At 37.1% G+C, this 10,602-nt stretch overlaps 1 protein-coding gene across 2 annotated transcripts; it reads right to left on the bottom strand.

Annotated features, from left to right (window-relative positions):
- Positions 1 to 2,195: 2,195 nt before the first annotated feature.
- On the bottom strand, positions 2,196 to 10,270 carry LOC109087133. 2 transcript variants are annotated; one of them, XM_042756702.1, is made up of 10 exons: positions 9,949 to 10,270; positions 9,467 to 9,635; positions 4,142 to 6,411; positions 3,922 to 3,975; positions 3,695 to 3,802; positions 3,471 to 3,601; positions 3,288 to 3,350; positions 3,021 to 3,088; positions 2,779 to 2,916; positions 2,196 to 2,598 (listed from the first exon to the last, which is right to left on the bottom strand). In XM_042756702.1, the coding sequence occupies exons 4-10, from the start codon at positions 3,955 to 3,957 to the stop codon at positions 2,534 to 2,536; spliced, it is 609 nt and encodes a 202-aa protein (XP_042612636.1). In that variant the 5' UTR covers positions 3,958 to 3,975; positions 4,142 to 6,411; positions 9,467 to 9,635; positions 9,949 to 10,270; the 3' UTR covers positions 2,196 to 2,533. The 2 variants fall into 2 exon arrangements, with proteins under 2 accessions (XP_042612636.1, XP_042612635.1); XM_042756701.1 differs by having other exon boundaries at positions 3,922 to 4,003; positions 9,949 to 10,268.
- Between the last annotated feature and the right edge of the window lie 332 nt (positions 10,271 to 10,602).

Here is a 10,602-nt window from a genome sequence, read left to right as displayed (position 1 = left end):
AAGAGAAATTTCATTTAAAAAATCTAATTCTTTATGAAAAATGAAATATTTTATTTTAGATCTTGTTTTAGAAGTGTGTCTCCTTTTCTTGGCCTTTATAAAACTACATTCCTGCAGAACAAATCATTGGCAATCTATTTTTTTTTATGTGTTGTTTTAGAAGTGTGTCTCCTTTTCTTGGCCTTTATAAAACAACACAAGGTACAGGTTACCAGTCTGTAGGAGTTGTAGGTGGGAGGGAGTGAATGAACAGCGCTCTCTTCCAGTGAAGTGCCCTTGGCAAGGCACAAGTTGCTCCCCTGTGGATTATAGCTGCCCACTGCTCCGGGTGTGTGTTCACGGCCCTCCCTTTAGCTGTGTGTAGTTAGTGTAAAAGTAGCTAACTTCGAGATGGGTTTTTGACTAATGTACTTTAACCAGATCTCACAATTTCTGTTGTTCACTCCGCCTCCCTAGCTAGTGTTGGACAATTTTAAATTTTAATTTTTGTAAGAATTTTCCTGTTGTTAAGCTCCGCCCTCCCTTAGCTAGTGTAGTTAGTGACAAGTACTAACTTCGACTTTTTCTATGTTATTTGCTGATGATACAGGTATGTGATTTTAATCCTTTTAGACCTGACTGCTGGCCTTTGACACTATAGATCATCAGTTGCTCCTGTCTAGATTAGAATCTTGTGTGGGGCTAAAAGGCTCAGTCTTGAATTGGTTTAAATCCTATTTAACGACCGATCGATATTTTTCAGTCAAAATTGGCAATTTTACCTCTTCTGCTGCTCATCTCAATTTTGGACTTCCTCAGGGATCCATTTTAGCACCTCTGCTCTTCTCCCTCTACATGCTTCCCTTAGGTTCGATTCTGAGAAGGCATGGTGTGTCATTCCATTTTTATGCCGATGATACACAGATCCATCTGCCTATTAAAAGAAACGATCCTTCAGCCATCGATTCACTATTTACACGTCTTGATGAGGTAAAGCATTGGCTAGCCAGTAATTTTTAAACCTTCAATGACTCTAAGACTGAGGTCATTGTTTTTGGTCCATCTGACAATTTTAAATTTAACAACTCAACTTTGGATAACCTGGCAGTTTTTGAGTGTGTTAAGAACCTTGGTGTTTTCTTAGACAGTCGGCTCACTCTTGAGAAACACGTCTCCTCAGTTGTTGCCTCTAGCTCTTTTCAGCTCCGCTTACTCTCTAAAATTAAACACTGTCTGCCGGAAAAACTGGCATGAGATAGCTGTTCATGCGTTTATCACTTCTCGATCGGACTATTGCAACTCTTTGTAATATGGCATCTCAAAGTCCCAAGTAGCTTGTTTACAATTGGTCCAAAACGCAATAGCCAAATTTCTAAAAAAAGGCCGCAAATATGATTCTGCCACCCCCCTTCTGTGAGCACTTCATTGGCTTTCTGTTAACTCTAGGATAAATTTTAAAATACTCTCATTTGTTTATAAATGTTTGCACAATCTCGCTCCGCGTTACCTATCTGAATTGCTGCATCCTTACAACCCTTCCAGAGATTTAAGATCTAGTAATCATAACCTACTTATGGTTCCCTCTACAAGGCTGAAACACAGAGGAGATAGAGCTTTCTCAGTGATAGGCCCTAGATTGTGGAACAGCCTGCCAGCACCCCTTAGAGCTGCTCCAACTTTATCCGTTTTAAATCTCTTTTGAAAACTCACTTGTTTTCTGAAGCCTTTGCAAACTGATGTTGTGTAAATGTAGCCTATTTTTATCTATGATCAATATGTTGTACAGCACTTTGGTCAGTCGTGTGATTGTTTTAAATGTGCTTTATAAATAAAAGAACTAGAACTAGAACTAGACAAGCTTGTCTGTGAACAGCATCAGCAGGAAAATGTGCTTTTAAAATGGTAAAAATTGACTGTATATTATTCTAACATGGGCTAGTAAAGACTGACTTCTGACTTTAAGCAGTGCATGCTGGTTAGAAATGTCATTAAGTTTGGCTTTGAAGTACCGCAGTGTTACGACTGACTTCTGACTTTAAGCAGTGCATGCTGGTTAGAAATGTCATTAAGTTTGGCTTTGAAGTACCCCCCAGTGTCAAGCTTAGAAATGTCATTAAGTTTGGCTTTGAAGTACCGCAGTGTTACATATGGCATCAAAGTGCTACAACAGCATTCAAACTTATAAAAATCAAAGTGATTCAAAAAATATAGCCCTCACTTTATTGATATGTAAATAATATTGGCATGTTACTGACTTATTTGCACGTACAGGGGCTGTATTATGAAGCACATAGAAATGTTTTTGGTTTCTACATTTAAAATTCAAATGTCTGTTTAGCTGAGAAATATCTAATACACTTTATTTGCGATAAAGAAAGCAAACAGTGCGAGCGTCACTATGTCTGTTTTGAAAGCTGTTTTCGACTCCTCCCCTTAATGCAACTGGCAAATTTCATCAATCATTAGGGCCAGCCTCAGTCAAAGTCAAAATCAAACACACCTATTGAGACCAAACAAAAATAGTGTCATTCTGGCCATCATCCTTCAGTAGCTTCTACGGCCTGTCCAGCTTGATTTTCTGAGATGCCTGTCCTGTGAGCTCATCTTGATTGTTGGCAGCTGATAAAAGAGCAATAAACCTCTAGCTTTATAACCAATTAATCACTTACTATGATTTACAACATGCAGTAAACAAATTAAATCACTGGCATTGTTGAACAAATCCTCCTGCAGGCACAATTTATCTGTTTAAATTTCATAAAACGGCTCTAATTATGTTTGATGTGAAGTGGAGCTCACATATTTGATTAGCGTAGGCAAGGCGCTCCATCTCCAGCCAATAGTTTCTGTCAGTGGGGTGCACAGGAGACCTGCGTCCTGTTGCACAAACAGAGCAGGAACAGCATGTCTGTCCTGCTCTAAAACATACTGCATTATCTGTAAAACAAGAGACATTTTATTATATGTATGTATTTTTAAATTAAAAGGGATCAGTTAATCAGTTTTTCCATTATTGATCAGTGTATGGCCAAAAGACTCACTGTCAGCTGATAAAGGGCTGGGGTGATCCTGCTTATTAGGTTCAGAAGTTCTGAAGGATCCTGGCTCACTGCATCAAAGCACACATGCATTAAATGTGTCTCAGAGCACTAACTCTTGACTCAGAGAGTGGAGAAAAAGCATAAATCACTGCCGAGAAGCACTTAAATGTTACAAAATGACCTCACTGAGGCAAAGCAGCTTCTTGAGCATCAAGCATCTGTGGCTAGATGTCATGAACACCTTACAAGTGCATTTCTTCTATTTACCTGTAACTGTTTATTCTTCCAATTGTCCTTGTTGTACTTTCAGCCCCTTTAGTTCCTATAGGGCTGCAAAAATAAAAAATGCTTGTAATTTCTTTGACTCCTCCATTCCTTGATGATACAGTCTTACCTAAGGTGCTTTTCTCTATATATATTTTTTTATTTTCAGTTGAATGAGACTCTCACTGTCTAGATTTGTGGTCTTCCTCTGGTCTCCTCCTGAAGCTCAAGGTAGTGTGTGGTCCTTGCTCTTCAGCTCCACCACGCAGCTCTCTTAAAAACCTCTTCAGCTCCACAAGGGGGTCAGAGACTCTCATCTGGAGATTGATTCCAGAGGGAAATCCGTTCCAGCACATCCTGTCAATTCAGATATTTAAGTGTGTGGGTGGTTAGAAGGGCTTTTTTCATACCTCCATTAGGCCATTAACGTTATGCTGAGCGAGGGGAAGATGAGTCTGTAGGATACAGCTGCTGACTGGAGATCTGGAAACGTTACGCCAGTTCTGGCTTTGCAATTCCTAACCAAAAAAAACATACATACTGTATGGAAATAGCATAACAGCAAGAGAATAATAAAGTTTTACCAGAAGGTGATATAAAATAACTACTACTACAGTAAATGTGTGTACACTTTTACCTTTAGATCTAATGCATACTGCAGTTTCAGCCTCATAAACTCCTGTTCCTATTTCTGAATAAAATCTTGGCATTCAGCAAAACTGTCAGACATATAATGTACATTATATAATATAATGTTATGGTTTACAATGTTGGTCAAATAGAACATCAGTTCCATTATTTGTTCGGTTCTGTTGTATTGTAATAAGCATTTGTTTAACAAGAAGACCATCAGACACCTTGTATAAAGCTGCTTCCAGTCTCTCTGCTTTGCCTTTGAGCTCTCGCTCTTGTGAGCACAGAGCCTCCACTTCAGACTCCAGTCTTCTCCTGCTCTCCCTCTCTGACAGCAGCTCTTGTGTCTGTCTCTTAACCAGTAATGCCTGACGGTGTTTCTCCTATGACACACAAACACATATGCACAAAAGTAAAAAACACAAACAGTAGAAAGTAGCTGACTGACCCATGCAAAAACCTGCATGTTTAGGTAGGTAGATATTTGCCCTTGCATGGTAAAAAGAATAAGAATTCTAAGAATGAAAGATCTTTTGCTGAGAAAAAAAAGATGTTCTGCTGTTCTTCTCATTTATAATAGCTAGCTCCCAATGAATAGTGAAACACTTTCCTAATTGCTACTAAGAACATTCTAATATTTTATCTATTTAATCCTGCATATCAGCATATAGTTGCAGTCATAAATTTACATACTCGTTAATAATAATAATAATAATACAAATGGGAATGAGAATTATAGTCACTGTTGGAAATGGCTCAAAAATGCAGAAGATGATGGAAAACTAAAGAATGTTCAGGACCTGAAGTGTTTTTCTGAAAAACAACAGGCAGTTTAACTTAGGAAAAACAAGGACTTGGCAAATTCAGTTATTATTTTGTCTTAGGGTCTATTTGTGAACACCTGTAGTGTGAAACAGCTTATTCAGGGCAGTACTTCATTTAAAAATAAATGCAATTTTTACGATCCCTCTTTTTTTTTTTAATTAGTAACATTTTGCAGATTCTGCAATGTGCATGTAAATTTATGACTACAACAGTACAAGTATAACAACGAAAACTGTGGTTTGCCTGGAAACTCTCTGAGATGATTTCAAAATCAAATCATCTCTAACAAACATTCCAGAGCAAGTTACACCTACATTCCGGCCATATTTCCCACTGTCTTTCTGATAGTCCACACCTCTAAATAATATTTTATTAGGGTATCTGTACTTTAACTCAAGTACTTGACCTGATGATCGCATTGACACACTAATTAGAAACAGAGAGGAGTAGTTAGTGATGCACCCCCCCATCCTGAGCTTCTCTATGGTGTCCTCCAGCAGCTGAATTCGGCTTTGCAGGAAATCAATCTGCTCTCTTTTAGCAGTGATCTGTTTCTGCATTCCCAGAGCAACTTTAAGACCTGAAATACATATGAAACACCATGCTAAGTACCACAAAGAAAACTCTTTGAAAAATTATTATTCCCTGTCCTGTCTGAAAGAAGAATATTATGTTCAATGAGGTGTAGCCCTATATCTATGAAACGCTTGACATTCAAACAGAATGAGCTCAGGTTATGTTAGCTGCATCCTGCTCACAAGAGAAGAACTTGAACTATATTGTTAATGCATTGTCTGCTTTTCAAAAGCCACTTTGTCCAGTGAACCAATGAACTGAAACTTACGTCAGATGAGACCATTTTCCAATTCTGTCCCTCTCACAATTGAATAGGACAAAATGAAACAATGGAAGGTTACAGAGGTCAGAACTAAGAAATCATAGCTACATTATGTAACAGCCCACAAGCACTGCACACAGCGAGGACAAAAGTTCTTTAACAATGTCTCAATACACTAACGGCAAACAGCTGAGAACATTGTATAAATGTTAAAATGCTAAACTTTGTGCAGATTAAGAGATGGAAAAGTACATAGTGGAATAACAGCAGGAGTGCATCGACCAGATCTATAATCTCAGTGTGCTGTCTTCCTGCCATTGTCCAGAATGCAGAACAACAAAACGATGGCCGCACACTGGCTCTCTGTAAAGAATACAAATTAATCCAGTAACACAGGGTGTGATCTTCCTCCCTTTATTTTAAAAACACTTGGCCTAGTTCTGGTTTTTCCTGAGGTAACACTGTGAACGGTGTAAAAACATCCTCAGATTAATTATCAGCTGTGCTATGAATGAGTACGGATAACTATATTTGTATTGGAGCATAATTAGGACTTTCTTGAAATTGTTTCTCAGGAGCCAGTTCTGTGAGGTTACTGAGGGTGAATCTGAGTGCTCAGCTAAGACAATTGATCACTTTTCATTTAAAACGAGGCATTTCTATGTGTATGCACAGTACCATGACCACCAGCTGTCTCCAGTGTTCTCAAGGAACTGTTGGTCTGGTCCAGCTCAGCCCGAGTCTTCAGCTGGCTCTTAAGTTTCAGGTTTTCTTGTTCCAGCTCACAGGTCTTACTGCTGAGCAGCTCTTTCAAAGCTTCCTGTCCCTCTGCTGAGTTTGTGGGGGACAAAGTAAAAAAAAAATGTCAGGGTGATATTGACAGAAGACGGCCTCATCAAAAGAATGAAATTCTTGAAAAGAAAACCTTATTAAGTAGTTCTGAATAATCTTTTATTATTACTTCAGCCTATATCATTCAGAAATATTATTTCAAATTTCAAAAAAGAAGACTCTTCTACTTACAAGGCTGAATCATTTATTTGATTATTTAAATTACAGCAAAATATTATTAAATTAGTTTACCACTTCAGTATATTTTAAAATGTAATTTATTTCTGTGGTGGCAAATTTTTAGCAGCCATTACTTCAGTCTTCAGTGACACATGGTCCTTCAGAAATCATTCTAATATGCTGATTTGATGCTCAAGTCAATTTCTTATTATTAATGCTGAACTTGCTTAATATTTGTTTGTGGAAAATGAGATAGATTGATAGATGATAAATAGAAGGTTCAAAAGAATACCATTTATTTTAAATAGAAATATCAGATAATTTGAGCTTTTTTTTTTTTAAGGCAAGGTTAGCTTGGGTTGTAAAAACGGAAGCCACTCCCTCAAAACTTTTATAAAAATATAAAAAAAAAATTTATATATATATATATATATATATATATATATATATATATATATATATATATATATATATATATATATATATATATATATATATATATATATATATAATATAAATTCTAGTATTTTGGTGCATAAATAATATCTAATGTTGTTTTTAGACTCCATAGCTTACATTGTAACAAAAACAGTTGAAACAGCACAGTCTCATAGCAATTTGTAACTGTTTTAAATTATGGTGGATCTTTGGCTAATTCATATACTTTAGAGGTGATTATTATTTTTTTTTTTTTTCTAAAATTCATATGGTTTTGTACAATCCAAATTCATACAAAATCGCCACCTCATAAAACAGGCATATTTTCCCTGTGAAATGGGGCTGGTTGAAACATTCTTTAAAATACCATTTTCTTTATAATAAAGAAAGCCTTAGGCTATGTGTGTTTTTTTCCTAATAATCCTTTAGGTGAGTGTGTGTGTATATATATGTATATGTATTGTTTATTAAAAACAACTGTAAAATAATAATGAATTAACCTGCAAATAAATATTGAACACACGTATTCAAGGTGTAAGGAATATATTAGTACTTTTTATTTGATTGTTACACCACATGAAAATTATAGAGTTATTAAATTGAGAAAAACTTTTCTGAAAAATATATATTTTTTCTTAATCATGGATACTACGGATGCTATATTTCACTGACCCAGATGACATCATCTTTGATTTTTTGTTTATGCCAAATAATGTATAACAAAGCAATACAATAAAAGCAAAAATTGTGTGTTCCAATAGTTTTTAGGGACACTGTACTTGTAACAACATACGCTTTAAAGTCAGTTTATATCAGCTCTGCAGTTTGTAATGCCATTTACAAACCCGATTCCAAAAAAGTTGGGACACTGTACAAAAAGGAATGGAATAATTTACAAATCTCATAAACTTATATTTTATTCACAATAGAATATAGATAACATATCAAATGTTGAAAGTTAGACATTTTGAAATGTCATGCCAAATATTGGCTCATTTTGGATTTCATTAGAGCTACACATTCCAAAAAAGTTGGGACAGGTAGCAATAAGAGGCCGGAAAAGTTAAATGTACATATAAGGAACAGCTGGAGGACCAATTTGCAACTTATCAGGTCAATTGGAAACATGATTGGGTATAAAAAAGAGCCTCTCAGAGTGGCAGTGTCTCTCAGAAGTCAAGATGAGCAGGAGGATCACCAATTCCCCCAATGCTGCGGCGAAAAATAGTGGAGCAATATCAGAAAAGGAGTTTCTCAGAGAAAAATTGCAAAGAGTTTGAAGTTATCATCATCTACAGTGCATAATATCACCCAAAGATTCAGAGAATCTGGAACAATCTCTGTGCGTAAGGGTCAAGGCCGGAAAACCATACTGGATGCCTGTGATCTTTGGGCCCTTAGATGGCACTGCATCACATACAGGAATGCTACTGTAATGGAAATCACAACATGGGCTCAGGAATACTTCCAGAAAACATTGTCGGTGAACACAATCCACCGTGCCATTCGTCATTGCCGGCTAAAACTCTATAGGTCAATAAAGAAGCCATATCTAAACATGATCCAGAAGCGCTGGCGTTTTCTCTGGGCCAAGGCTCATTTAAAATGGACTGTGGCAAAGTGGAAAACTGTTCTGTGGTCAGACGAATCAACATTTGAAGTTCTTTTTGAAAAAACTGGGACGCCATGTCATCCGGACTAAAGAGGACAAGGACAACACAAGTTGTTATCAGCGCTCAGTTCAGAAGCCTGCATCTCTGATGATATGGGGTTGCATGAGTGCGTGTGGCATGGGCAGCTTACACATCTGGAAAGGCAACATCAATGCTGAAAGGTATATCCAAGTTCTAGAACAACATATGCTCCCATCCAAACGTGTCTCTTTCAGGGAAGACCTTGCATTTTCCAACATGACAATGCCAGACCACATACTGCATCAATTACAACATCATGGCTGTGTAGAAGAAGGATCCGGGTACTGAAATGGCCAGCCTGCAGTCCAGATCTTTCACTCATAGAAAACATTTGGCACATCATAAAGAGGAAGATGCGACAAAGAAGACCTAAGACAGTTGAGCAACTAGAAGCCTGTATTAGACAAGAATGGGACAACATTCCTATTCCTAAACTTGAGCAACTTGTCTCCTCTGTCCCCAGACGTTTGCGGACTGTTATAAAAAGAACAGGGATGCCACACAGTGGTAAACATGGCCTTGTCCCAACTTTTTTGAGATGTGTTGATGCCATGAAATTTAAAATCAACTTATTTTTCCCTTAAAATTATAAATTTTCTCAGTTTGATATGTCATCTTTGTTGTATTCTGAATAAAATATTGAAATTTGAAACTTCACATCATTGCATTCTGATTTTATTCACAATTTGTACAGTGTCCCAACTTTTTTGGAATCGAGTTTGTAGATGAGTCTGTGTTTGTACCTTTCAGCTGGGTAAGCTGCATACGCCGCACTCCCAGCTCAGCGATCATCTGCTGTTTCTTTAAAGTAAGCTGATCAACATTGCATTTCTTATCTGAGAGCGCAGCGTGCTGACAGGCCTTCTCTCTCTCCACTGTGCTGAGTCTGAACTCTGCCTGTCTCAAGGCAGCCTGTTATATAGAATACAAGAAACAATTATGAGAAGTGGAATATTAAACACTCGGCCTGGACCAAAAGAAAACAAATGTGTAATATATCTTCATAGCTCTTCCTGATACACCCACCGAGCATCAATAATGCTTATGAATGTTCTTATTTAATCTATAATCGGTTTAACATTTTAACAGAAACTACCTAATAGCTAAGGAATCCTATATTGTGAATTAGTTGTTATATTCTATATTATATATCCTATATTTTGATTATTAGTTATAGGAAAAGTTTTTAAGTTCTACTCAAAGATTCTTCCCTAAATTTCCCCACCTTCAGCTGTTGATTCTCCCCTCTGAGCTGCTCGATCTGGTTAGTAAAACACTGCTGCATGTCCACAGTGCAGCTGTGATTTAAGATAATATGCAGGGCATTGTCCAGTTCTGCGCACACCACCCTGTCATCTGCTACTGCCGTCATGACCTTCAGCAGACCCTGAACCTATCCCAGCTGGCCATGGACCAGCTGAAGTTCATGCTGCTTCAACAACACCTGCAGATGTCTTCTCTCCCACTGAAATACACATAACAAAACTGAAATGAAAGCACTGGATAGCCAAAAAACTGCCTACATTCTCTAAAGAACCAGCAGTTCTCAGCTGGTGGGTTGCAGGTCTGTTCTGAAAGGGTTTCAGACATCTGGAAAAAGACAATTAAAGGAATAGTTTACCCAATAATGAAAAATTGCCTTAGGTCATCCAAGATCTAGATGAGTTAGTTTTTTTCATCAGGATGGACTTTTTCAGTGGAGAATGCATCATTATGGATTATAGATTTATGTTTTGGCCAGAAGCAATGGTTTAAAGTTAAAACACATCAATAATGGATTTGTTTCTTACAAAAACACAGTTTTTGCACTTCACAAGTTAATTAATTGATGGAGTCTATGGCTTGGATTACTGTGATGTTTTATCAGCTGTTTGGACTC

The sequence above is a fragment of the Cyprinus carpio genome, chromosome A5 (assembly GCF_018340385.1).
Source record: "Cyprinus carpio isolate SPL01 chromosome A5, ASM1834038v1, whole genome shotgun sequence".
Taxonomy (NCBI): Eukaryota; Metazoa; Chordata; class Actinopteri; order Cypriniformes; family Cyprinidae; genus Cyprinus; species Cyprinus carpio.
The sequence above is the reverse complement of the archived record's forward strand: the minus strand, read 5'-3'. Positions and strand labels throughout refer to the sequence as shown.